General features: G+C 47.9%; 1 protein-coding gene and 1 long non-coding RNA gene across 3 annotated transcripts in view; one reads left to right on the forward strand and one right to left on the reverse strand.

Annotated features, from left to right (window-relative positions):
- The window catches only part of QSOX1 (quiescin sulfhydryl oxidase 1), a 36,024-nt gene extending 34,147 nt beyond the window's left edge, over nt 1–1,877 (reverse strand). The window contains exon 1 of the mRNA XM_058702430.1: nt 1,313–1,877. Coding sequence (XP_058558413.1) covers nt 1,313–1,877 — 565 coding nt within the window. The remainder of the gene's footprint in view (nt 1–1,312) is intronic.
- Nucleotides 879–10,188, forward strand: LOC131496628 (uncharacterized). 2 transcript variants are annotated; one of them, XR_009254577.1, is made up of 3 exons: nt 879–921; nt 7,611–7,813; nt 9,341–10,188. It is a non-coding gene; the product is annotated as an uncharacterized LOC131496628 (long non-coding RNA). The 2 variants fall into 2 exon arrangements; XR_009254576.1 differs by lacking the exon at nt 879–921 and adding an exon at nt 1,654–2,001.
- The last annotated feature ends 2,701 nt before the right edge of the window (nt 10,189–12,889 follow it).

Raw genomic sequence — 12,889 nt, forward strand, 5'->3', positions numbered from 1 at the left:
GTTTGAAAACCAACACCTACAAATGCACTTTTCCGCCACGAATGGCTGAGTTTATCAAGAAATACCAACAGCACAACAAGGAAACAATGGTTCCAGTTCTCTTTCTAGAAAGAGGCCTATTCCCCAAGATGCCCTCAGTCAGTGACCATTTCCAGTCCGGGGCCCTGCGAGGGCCCTAGCACCACAATCAGGAAGTAGCTCCATTCGGAGGCAGCAAATCAGAAGCCAATCACTACCACCCCACCCACCAAACACCTACTACCTGGGTGAGGCAGACGTGTGAACCCACAGAGATCTTTAAACTGTGGAAAGGAAATCGAGATAGTGCATGTTATGTACTTACCCAGGGAGGTGTCAGACATACAGTAAGCACTCAGTACATATTAATTACTATTATGACCATATTTTTTCAGCTCTAGTCTTAAGTTTTTAAAAAATTTACCATTTCTGCAACAGAGCACGCCTTTAAATCTCTATACATTTAGTGGTCTTGTTATCTCTCTACCCCTCAGGCTGTCAGTAAATGAATGGTGTGTATCACAATTGAGGGACTCTTAGAATCAAGGAAATATGGTCAGGCCAGAGAACAAGAACGTGGAGCAAGGGCCAAACACATACGGAGAGGCTGTCTTCAGTGGGGCCTCTGGGTTCCTTTGGTTAAAGCAAAAGGGTGTGGAAGGATTCATGGCCAAGGGGAAGAGAGAGAAGGATGTGGCCCAGAAGCTAATTAACTGGAGGCAGCAGGTCAGGAGAGGCCTGGAACCCAGGCAGGAAAACGCTGTCTCCAAAGTAGAGCTAAAAAAAGAAGTCTAAGTAGCAGCTGGGTCAACTAGCCAAGGGGTTGTTGGGGCGGCAGACAGAATGTCAGTTCCTTTTGTCCTTAGTACCGATCCCACAGCAGCGGAAGAACTCCGTAGGAAGGTGAGACGAGTCCCTGGGCGAGAGGAAGGGGACTGCCACAGGCGACTGTAGAAGAGGCAGTAAGGTGTCAGCCTAGCAATCGGAGGAACAAAGGACCCCGGCGCAGGGATGGGGGCAGTAAGCCGGTAGAAGACGGGCAGAAAAGCAGAGCAGGTGCAAGGGCCCAGGCCGCCGGGAGGGGAGAGAAGCTTGGCACACCTGCCAAAGGGAGAGAGGAGGCGCGGGAGCCAAAAATGGAGTCGAGGGCTGGAAACCGGGGAGAAGTGCAAAGCGGCCGAGAGAAAGAGGTGGGCGAGGCGATGGGCCGGTGGGAGAGGCTCTCGGCCCGACAGGTGGAGGGGGTCGGCCGGGGTGGGGGATGGCGCGAGAGGCCCTCCGGCCCGCCTCTCACCTTTGACGTCGTTGGCCAGCGCCTTCCACGTCGGGGCGAAGGCGATGCAGTGGCCGCACCAGGAGGCGAAGAACTCCACGGCCCAGGCGCTGCGGGAGCCCAGCACGGCGCCGCGTACCGTATCCGCCTGCAGCAGCGTCAGCGGGTCGGAGGACGAGTAGAGCGCGGAGCGCGGGGCCGCGCCGGCGCCGGCCACCGCCAGCAGCAGCAGCAGCAGCGACGGCGGCGGCCCTGAGCGGCGGCCGCACCAGCCCATCCTCCGAGGCGGCGCCCACCACTGCGCACCAGTTTCGGACGAGTCGGCGCCCGGCCGCTCCGCCGCTCCTCCGGCGTCCGTCGGGGGGAGGGGCCACAGGGCCCCGCCCCCCAGGCCCGGCCCCGCCTCTTTCCCCGCCCCGTGGTCCGCCGAGGCCTCGGAGTCGGCGCTAGAGTGTTCGGCGGCAGGGGGCGGGGAGCGCAACCCCGGCCCTGGAGCCCCCCACTCCAGCCCTCCATGAGAGGGGCGTTTGCCCTGCAGAGGCCCCGACCGGTGTTCCGGTCGCTGTTGGGGACTCGAGGAGGTCATTTGGCTTCTCACGAGCCTCGTATCTAACGGAAAAGGAGTAAATTGGAATAGATTGGATCGATTTACGCTGTACCAAGAGAGTTCTGGGGATCCCTCCACGCAATAAGACATGAGTTAGAAGCAGGTGAGAGAGAAGAGGGAGGTCTCTGAGTCTGTGATCATCATGACCCCACAAGGATGAGATGTGCCCACACCCCTGAGGTCTGTGACCATCCAAGGGAAACCGTATTTGAGGGCTTTCTAATCATGGATGAGAAGCCCCCTCTCCACACTAAGCTGGGCTGGATTGGCATGGCCATTGCGGTGGAATCAGTGTATCCTCAGCACACAGGTCTGGCCACCCTGGTAAGGTCATGAGGGGATTCCTCCAGTGGACCCCCACATCTAATTCCCCAGCCTACTAGAAGCCCTCTGTACTCAAGTGTCCCTCTCAAAAGTAACCCTCTAACTAATTTTGTGTCTGTGTGTACTAAGGTGTTAATGGTTAATTTATTTCCCTGGTCACATTTGTAGCCCCTAGACTGAGTTATTTTACAGGGAGAGAGAGCTCCTGGGAGGGTTGTCACACATCATCTTTTTCCTTTGTGTTTGTGGGCTAGCTCACTCATCTGTGAGCCATCTGGGACTGGACTCATTATTCATTTAACATTTATTGAGTGGTTGCTTTGTGCCAGACACTGCTCTAGGTACTAAGAATAAGACAGTAAACAAAACTGAGATTCTGCAGTCATGGGCTTACATTCTAGTGAGGATAGGGATAGAGAGATGATACACAAGTAAATGTAGATGTGATGGTGACAAATGCTATGAAGAACTAGGGTAGAAATAGAGTGACAGAGGAAGTGCTGTTTTATTTTAGACAGCGTGGTCGGGGATGGGCCTACCCCTAATATTTACAGGGCCATGGTCAACGGCACAAATGGAGGCCCACATACCGTATGTGTATGTACTGAAAAAGTACAAACCAAGTTAAACTGGTATGTAAAATTCATATCCTTTCATTGTGACAAGTATACCTTCATCATAATCTGGAAGGCCAAATTTAAGTTTAGAATTCTTGGACTCCTCCAAGATGTGCACTAGAATGGGGTGGCTTAGGTTGTAAACGGTCCCTGGCCCTTGATCTTCCTCCTACTCTTCCTCCTCCTACTCTTTGTACTCCAGCTCTGTCCCGTACTTCAAGGGGCCATGTACCCACACTATCATATCTGGATCTGCACATCCACACCTCCTACAAATAGCTGTTCCTTGGCTCCTCCAAAGGACGGAAAAGCCAACACAGTCTCTAGAAGCTGGCCTTGTGCTATCGGGACAGAGAATTCTAGGGTCTCAGGTACGCACAATATTGTCTAAGAAGGGGTGACGAGCAGAAGCTTTGGGTGGGCACATCCCCATGGCTCATGGACTTCTTGCTCTGTGGAAAGGCGTGTGGTTAGAAGAGGCCAGAGAGGGGTGCCTGGGTGGCTCAGTTGGTTGAGTGTCAGACTTCAGCTCACGTCATGATCTCCTGGCTCGTAGGTTTGAGCCCTGCATCAGGCTCTGTGCTGACAGCTCAGAGCCTGGAGTCTGCTTCAGATTCTGTGTTTCTGTCTCTTTCTCTGCCCCTCCCCTGCTTTTGCTCTGTCTCTGTCTCTGTCTCTCTCTCTCTGAAAAATAAATAAACATTTAAAAAGAAAGAAAGAAAAAGAAGTGGGCCAGAGAGCTCAGAATCCAGGTAGGGGCTTTTCTTGTCCCAGTCGTTTTTTGTTTTTTGTTTTTTGTGTTTTTTTTTTATGTTTACTTATTTTTGACAGTGAGAGTGGGGCAGAGAGAGGGGGAGACAGAGGATCGAAAGCCAGCTCCACGCTGACAGTAGAGAGCCCTATGCAGGGCTTGAACTCACGAGCTGTGAGATCATGAGCTGAGCTGAAGTTGGAAGCTTAACTGAGCCACCCAGGCACCGCTTGCCCCAGTCTTAAGACAGTCTTAATGAGGTAACATTTGAGCCAAATGAAGTATGAGAGGGACCTTGTGGCAATCTGGGATATGAGCATTCCAGGCAGAGGATCTGGATGTTAGGGCTTTTGCTCCTTTCCTGTATTCATAGTCTCAATGCCCAGAGTCTTGAACTGCATAAAGAAATTATATGTTGACCGCTTGGAGTGTTAGTACCTCCCCAAACTCCCACAGCCAATTCCAGATGCTGAGCGCTCCTCCCTGCCTGCCGGTCCCTGAACAGCTTTTGCTACCCCACTTCCCTCACTCCGAGCAGCCATTAGGACCAGTTGTGGCCCAGGGTCATCAGGATAGAGTCCTAATAGTCTTTTGATTCCTGGGGTTGGAAGTATTCCAGTGGTTGGATTGGGTGCCAGTAAAAGTCAAGTGCCTTTAAGTGTGTCTATTGTTAAACAGTGCTGTAGTTATCTTCCCCCAGAGGCCTGAGAATTAAGGAGACAATGTCTGCTGAACATGCTGAGCACCTGTGAGAGACACCGCAGATGACTACACAAAGATTTGCTTGTTCACGTATCTGTTTCAGAGCATCAGAAATGGAAAAGCACCCAAACTATTTGAATGAAGTAGAGAAAGTTGCTTGGCAATGGGGTCAAAGAAGTTAGGAGTGAGAGCTGTCATATCTAGGGCTTCAATATCTCAGAATAGGGATTTCAACTTTTTCACGTCTTGGAAGCCTGTGTTCAAACAGAATCTTGAAAGGAAACTTGAACAGATAAAAAAGCAAGCTAAAGGGTGTGACCTAGAGTGATAACCACTTTCTGTGGTCTGTGGGGCTTCTTGGGAGCCCTGGGGCTCTCCGGACCACCGTCTGAAAACCACGGGTCTAGAATTGAAAGCAGAAAACATAAGAATCAACTTGTCCTGGCTGCCCTTCCAGAAGCTTCCTGGGATAAAAAGATGGCAAAGAAGGAGATGTACTCAGGAGTGGGGTATGGAGGGGGGAGGGGAAAGAGGAGGAAAACACTGAAAGTGGGGGGACTTAGGAATTCCTACCCAGGTCCCCTGCTCCCCTTCCTACATACAAGCTGTAGGAAAGTGAGCCAAAGGAACCAGATGAGAGAGTATTCGATAATACTTTGCACCTGCTGTTCTAAACACTTAAGGACGTTACTCATTTAACCCTCACACCAATTCTATGAGGTTGATAGTATTATTATCCCATTTATACAGATGAGGAGACTGAGGTAGAAGGAGCCCTGTTGACTTTCCCACTTGTGAATCATTCATGTATTATGCATGAATAAAAGAGAGGGAATTTGGGAGTCTGTCAACCAAAATAAGACAGATGGTCAGAGGAATGCAGCTTACATACAAATACAGATAATTATGGTGAGCAACAGGATTGTGTTTGGTAAAACATGTCACCCGGTAGCAGACCATTAGATGACTTCCCACTCACTCATCTGCACCTAGCATGAGAAAGGGTGTGTGCAGCTAGCTAGAAGGCAACTGCCTAGCAGCCAAGGGACCTTTGCTTTGTCCCTTCAAGACTCACCTCTTGGTCTTACAGATGAACTTTTCAATAGCCAGGGCTGGTGAGAATACCAATTTTGAAAGCGGAGAGAGAGGTATAAGATTCTGTGTCGTTTAGGTACGGCAGGAAAGAGAAACCACATTCGAAGGGTTCATTAATGGAAGGACTGTCTACAGAGGTGGGTGAAGGGAACTGACAAGAGCTGTGAGGTCCTTCGTGACTAACAACAGCAAGAAATCTTTTTAGTGCCCCTCCACTGGGGGAGATAAGGTGAAGGAACTTTGTGAGGAAAACCTGTGGGAGCTGGGGTCAAGGAAGAGGGGCCACCCAACCACAGCTGTAATTGCAAAATGCCACCACTGCCAGGAACACAGGGAAGTGTGGGGGAGAGCAGTGAGGCACCAGGAGAGTCTCACCTCTACTACCTCTTTCTCTTCTAGTCCTCCAACAGTGCCTCCCATTGGCCAAACCCAATCAAAGCTGGAAGGGGTGGGGGTGGGGGCGGCCCTGGCTATCGTCCATAGAAGTTGATTTCCAAGACAAAAGGCAGGTTGGAAGAGGGTGGAGAGGAGAGAAAATACTACTAGTAGAGAATACCCTCGAACAGGGTCCCTAAACGCGGGTCTTTGAGGCCTTAGAAATGAGAATAGAAAACACAAACATCCCTGACCATCCTTCTGTGGGTCTCTTGGGCAGGAGGGGAGGGCCAGACATCCACCTAACCACTGGAGAGAGAGAGCCTTTGGAAGAGGGCTGCTAAACAGTTCCTTCTGGGCTCCTCGTTCACACTGTTCACACTTGGTCCGGCTGCCTTATTCTCATCTGTAGAGAAGACAGAGGCTCAGAAAAGTGAAGGGATTCGCTTGAGACCACACGGCAAGTATGGGTTCATAACCCTCCCAGGAGCTTCCCTGGAGTAATCTGAAACCCTGTACTTGGAGGGCAGGGAGAGACCGAAGCAAGAGGCAGGCCACTCCAGGTTGACAGCTGGCATTTCTATTAAGTAAAGGGAACTTACATGTGAGGCTTGTCTTGGGCGGCAGCACGACTAATGGATTCCTGCGCTTGCCTGCCAAATCTTAAGAGGCCTCTAACTGGTTCAGTCACATAAACCATGTTGGTGTTCTTCACACCACATCGCTATCTCAAGACTGTGTCCTTGGAGGAGCCCTTCGGAGCGGGAAAGGAAGGAGAGCCCACATTCCAAGGACAGGGGAGGGGAGGAGGAACCTCTGAGTGCCCGGGGGCCAGCTCATGGGGCGGTCGACAGTCATGTCTTTTTGATGACCTTCCTCAACAGCCCGGTAATGGCAGACTCCATTTTTGTTGGGCTGTCCAACATGACTGTGGGAGTATTGAGACGGGGACGTGTATGAATGGGATATCTGGGGCCGAACCCAGTGTTCGTGTAGAGCTTCCCCAGTCCCTAGGTCACTTGGTGGCAATTCAGAAGGAACAGGCACCCCCACCCTTTCCACACACACTGCCCTTCCCTCCCCCACCCCCACCCCCCCAGAAGGAAACTATTTAAAGTAGAATGAAGATAAAAGTCTATACACTCAAGACCTTGTTTGGGCTCTCTGACTAATGTCAGGAATGAAACATTTTGGGGACCTGCAAGTTGTCAAATGAGGCCTGAGGTCAAAAGCAAGAAGACCACACCCTGAGTGCCCAGTCTTCCCCCTCCAAGGCTTCTGGAGACTTTGCCAACTTGTTGATACTGTGGGATTTATTTGGGGGGAAATTTAGGTTTCTGGAGTAGGTGTCCTAATTTAAAATATCTTCTGCTGTGACTTAAGGGTGAGTCCTGTAGTTCTCGTATAATAGATAAATACAAATAACTACAAAGTATAACACTAGTCCTGAGAAGGGGCAGAATTAAACTTTGCTTATAACAAAAGGCTTCGCAGAACTTGCCTGAAGAGAAGACAAATACGCATGTGCACGTGGAGGGAGGGGTGGGAAGAGCAGGCACAAGTTGGAAGACAGCAGTCACCTGAGGCTGTGGGGACACCCTCCTTCTACCTCAAAGCTACTAGTTTGGGAGCTCTTTTAGAAGACGCTGGGTATGGCAGATGAGCACCTGGTCTTTGGAGTGAAGATACTTAGCTTTCAGTCCTTGGCAACTGCCTCCACCTCTCTGAGCTTCAGTTTCCTCACCTGTAAAATGGGTACAGAGGCTACTCGAGTTTTGGAGTTCTTGTCTATGAATGCTGTGGTGATTGTATTTTTTCTTTCCTTTTCCTTTCCTTTTCTTTTTTTAGAGACAGAGAAGGAGAAAGAATCCCAAGCAGGCTCCACACCCAGCACAGAGCCTGATGCAGGGCTCAATCTCACAAACCGTGACCTGAGCTAAAATCGAGAGACGCCTAACCGACTGAGCCCCCTTGGCGCCCCCAACTGTTGTGATTTTCTTATTCAGCTGTGGTTCCACCGCACCTCAGACTAGTTTCACCAGTCCAAGGGGGTAGAAATTTCTATTTTGAAATACCTATCCAATTTTCAATTTCCTAAATGCTTTTTTTTTTTTTTAATTTAATGAAATGAATAAGGGATGAATGGACAAGCACAGAGTACTGTTAGGGCAGTAAAACTATTCTGTGAGATATTGTAGTGGTGGATACATGTCCTTTTACATTTGTCAAAAACCACAGAATGCTCAACACCAAGAGCAAAGCCTAGCAATCCGTAGACTTAGGGTGATAATGATGTGCCTAGGAGTTTCATAGATCTTAACACATGTGTCACTCGGGAGCAGGATGTTGATGGGGGTGGGGGAGGTATGCACGGTGACAGGGGGTATGTGAGAACTCGCTGGATGTTCTGCTGAATTCTGTGAACCTAAAACTGCTTGAAAAGATACAATCTATTTTTTTTTTTAATGAAATGATGAGGGGTGCCTGGGGGGCTCAGTGGATTAAGTGTCTGACTTCGGCTCAGGTCATGATCTCATGGTTCATGAGTTCAAGCCCCAATTGGGCTCTGTGCTGAGAGCTCAGAACCTGGAGCCTGCTTGGGATTCTGTGTCTCGCTCTCTCTCTGTCCACCCCCACCCCCACTTGTGCTCTCTCTCAAAAATAAATAAAAACATTAAAATTTTTTTTAAATAAAATGAAATGATGATAGCGGATGGATAACTAAAAAAAAAAAAAAATGTATCCTTAATGGAAAAATTTAAATTTGGCACCCTGGTTTTGTTTTTTTGTTTTTAATTTTTTTAATGTTTTGGTTTGGTTTTTTTTTTTTACTTTTGAGAGAGACAGGGCACCAGCGTGGTAGAGGCAGAGAGAGAGAGAGAGAGAGAGAGAGAGAGAGAGAGACACAGAATCTGAAGCAGGCTCCAGGCTCCGAGTTGTCAGCACAGACCCTGACGTGGGGCTCGAACCCATGAAATGGGGAGATCATGACCTGAGCCAAAGTCAGACACCCAACCAGCCGAGCCACCCAGGTGCCCCGTTGGCACCCTATTTTGGTCCCTAAAATAATTTGGGAATTTTGGTGGCCCACAAAAAACCACAAAAAGAATTTATGTGATCGACTTGCTGTTGAATGTGTAAAGGTAAGGCCACACTTGGGCATAGAGGCCTGGTCTCACCAGCAGAGTAAGGGCATTTCTGGTGCCAATTACCCCCCTGCAGAAAGACATTTTCCCATCTGCAATTTGGGGCTTGGAGAAAGCAGCCCTGGTGAGCTGCACGGAAGGGCATAAGATGCACAGATCTCAGCAGAAAGCTAATAGTAATAATGTCTCTGTTGGCAATCATTGCGAGCTTACTGTGGGCCGAGCACGCTGCCAAGCAAAGGGGTGTGGGGTGGGGGCTGAGGGTCTGTGTCCATGAGTAATGCTGCTGGGTCCCCTCTTGAGTAAGGAACAAGCAGAGATTCAAATTTCTCTGCTTTCTTACGGATAAAGCTGATTGCAGAATGTGGCTCGGACGCCCACAAAGTATTCCTTGTACTTCACCTTCGAATTAAAACTGTCTCCCAACTACAGGCCCTCTCTAGTAAGCTGACCAGATGGATGAGAAGATGCCCTCCCATGGCTGGCGGATCTCAGAGGAGACTCAGCCTCTTAGCCCAAGAAACCTCCACACGGGGAGGGGAATTTCTGTGTCCTCGGACTGGTCTACACAGTAGTCCCACCAGCCCCCATCCTCAGTTTTCTTCTCCATGGTTTCAGTTACCTGCAATCAAGAGGAACCAGAAACAGACGATCCTCCTTCTGACTGATGGTCAGAAGGTCAGTGGCAGCCTAACGCTACATCACAAGGCCCAGGTCATTCCCCTCCCTTCAGCTCATCACGTAGGCATTTTATCACCTCATATCATCACAGGAAGAAGGGTGAGTAGTACAGCGCAGTAAGAGATTTGGAGAGAGAGAGACATAACTTTTATTATAGTATAGTCTTACAATTGTTCTGTTTAATATTATTGTTGTTCATCCCTTACTGTGCTTGATTTCTAAATTAAACTTTATCATAGGTGTGTATGCATAGGAAAAACATAGCATATACAGAGTACAGTGGTTTTGGCATCCACTGAGGATCTTGGAACAAATCCCCTGCAGAAATGAGGGCCGGATTACTGTATGTAGTATTGGGAGTTTCCGGACCTTTTCTCAAAGTGGTTGTGCCATTTTATATTACCACCAACAACATATGAGAGTCCAGCTTGCACCACATCCTTGCCAGTATTTGGTGGTATCCATATTTTTTTGATGGTAGCTATTCTGGTAGGTGGGTAGTGGCATCCCATTTTGTTTTAGTTTGCATTTCCCTGGTAACTAATGGTTGGACATCTTTTCGTGGTTCTTCTTAAATCTTTTTGTGTGTATGAAGTATTGAAGTGTTGTGGACCTTTTTAAAGATTGGGTTGACTTATTACTGAGTCGTAAGTGTTCTGTGTATATATATATATATATATATATATACACACACACACACATATATATATATATATATATATATATACATATACACATATATATATTTGCTAGATGCAAATCCTTGCAGATATATGCTTTACACACATTTTCTCTCAGCCAAAAGCTAACCTATTCATTTTCTTGATGGTGTCTCTTGAGAAGCTTTTCATTTTCATGAAGTCTAATTTATCTTTTTTTTTCTCTTAAGGTTTGTACTTTTTATGTCCTAAGAAGTCTTTGCCTACCTCAGAGTCACAAAGATTTTCTTATGTTTTTTTCTGGATTTCTTCTAGAAGTTTTATAGTTTTAGCTTTTACATTTGTTTACATATGCTTAACTTTTTGAGGCATTCTTTAATTAGGAGAAGTCCTCTGATTTTGTGTCTTTTTTTCCCCCAAAATTATTTTGGGTATTCTAGTTCTTTACATTTCTGTAGGAATTTTAGGATCAGCTTGTCAATTCTAAAATTTTAAAAAAACTGCTGGGATTTTTATTGGGATTGCATCGCATCTATAAATCAATTTGGTTTGCCACATTTTAATTTTTTAAATTAGCTAATGTTTTAAGCAACGCTCTATGTGTAATCAGACCAGGAAGCAGGGATCCCAGGCTAGATTGCTAAAACCTTTCGCCACATCATGAGGGTTAGAATGAAGCAATCTCGATATAGCTCATGCAAGAGAATAGGTCTGCAGGCCCTGAAGCAAGCTAGCTGCAGACTGCTCTGTAATCATGTCTGTTTTGTGCATTTATTACCTCATGTTATTCATTTGCTTGCTGTGACCTCTCAGAATTTTAGTCAAATCTTTGAAAATCCCAGCCTATCTTAGCAGTGCTATGAGCTGAAGCCAGGGCTGTGAGCTCTAGCCATTGTGGTGGGGATAGCTATAAAGGAAGCAAGAGAATTTCAAAAGCATGTCAGAACTCAACAGGAACAAGATCTGAGACTCTTGGTCAGCTGCAGGGGCTGCCTGAGATTCTGGGATTTGTCTGAACAAAGAACACCTTCAGAAGACTCTTGGTTACACTGGATGAAATCCTTAACTGAACTGGCTAAAGCAGGAAAGGGGAATCGATTGCCAGGAGGGACCAATTCGAGAATAGGGCAAAGGCCTATCTGGCCTCGGAGAAACCATGGTTCCATATTTCTCTCTGCACTTCTAGTCTCCACAATGGCTTTAGTCTCTAAGCCTGGCTGCTTCCAAAAGTCTAGAACCGTAGTCATATGCTTTCATCTTTGAGGTCAGGAGGAAAAGACCAAACTTCTCTCCTGACCCAAGTTTGAGAAATACTGGAGAAAAACTCTGGCCAGGCTTGGGTTATGTGTTCATTCCCTGATCAATCCCTGTGATCAGGGAGATGGGGTATCACCACTGGCTCATCCCAGGCAGTGTATCCATTCCTATAGGTAGCCGGGTGAGCACAGTACTGGCAGCCCCAACCAGAACTACATGTCTGGAGTAAGAAAGGAGTTTTCCAGAGAAAAAGGACTACTGCCATCTGGGAAAGAGGTCAGATGGGGCTGTGCGGACCAAGGCAGAAGGTGCAGATGGCCATCACAAGGAGGTGTAAGTGTAAGGATCCACTGGGAGAATGTGAGGGTCTAACACAGTGCCTGGGACAGTAGGGCTCAACTAATCGTTGTTTTTAAGAATAGTCGGGAAGGCTGAGGTCTGAGTACACCTGGAAGTCACAATACCTATGTCGAGATGTGTCATGAATGTACCAGGGATTTTCAGGTGTCCAGATAAACTTGGCTCAAGCCATTTGGGTGCAGAAATGGGGAGAAACTTATGTAAAGAAGAAAGAATATCTTGCAAGAATTTGCCTCACCCACAGGAAGCTCTCAGAGAGTGTTGTGTGAATTGCCCAAATGAAATATGGAGTGTTCGTATGTTCTCAGGTGACCATATCAGCATCCAGATGTTATTTTATGCATTCTTATTTTACGATGGCCTTGCTGTCCGCAAACACCCTGGACAGAGGCAGAGAGGCAGTTTTAGACTTCTTCCCAGACTGTCCTCTGGACCACAGCGCCTCATTCCCTGCTTGACACCTTCCGGTGACTTCCCATCCACTTAGGAAATCCACATCTGTACCTCGGCCTAAAGGCGCTACCTGCGTCTCAGACCCCATCTCCCACCCCTGCTGCTCTGCCCCTCACTGACCATGCCACAAGCCTGTGCTCACTGATGCGGTTTTCTTTTTTAATTTAAAATACAGCATAGTTGGGGCGCCTGGGTGGCGCAGTCGGTTAAGCGTCCGACTTCAGCCAGGTCACGATCTCGCGGTCCGTGAGTTCGAGCCCCGCGTCAGGCTCTGGGCTGATGGCTCGGAGCCTGGAGCCTGTTTCCGATTCTGTGTCTCCCTCTCTCTCTGCCCCTCCCCCGTTCATGCTCTGTCTCTCTCTGTCCCAAAAATAAATAAAAAGCGTTGAAAAAAAAAAATTTAAAAAAAAAATAAAATACAGCATAGTTAACACACAGTGTTCTATTCGTTTCAATTGTACAATACTTGATTCAACAATTCTGTAGTTACTCAGAGCTCATCATGATAAGTGTTCTCTTGATCCCCTTCACCTATTTCACCCATCCTCCCCGCCCCCCACCTCCCCTCTGG

This window comes from Neofelis nebulosa, chromosome 15, assembly GCF_028018385.1.
Source record: "Neofelis nebulosa isolate mNeoNeb1 chromosome 15, mNeoNeb1.pri, whole genome shotgun sequence".
Lineage (NCBI taxonomy): Eukaryota > Metazoa > Chordata > Mammalia > Carnivora > Felidae > Neofelis > Neofelis nebulosa.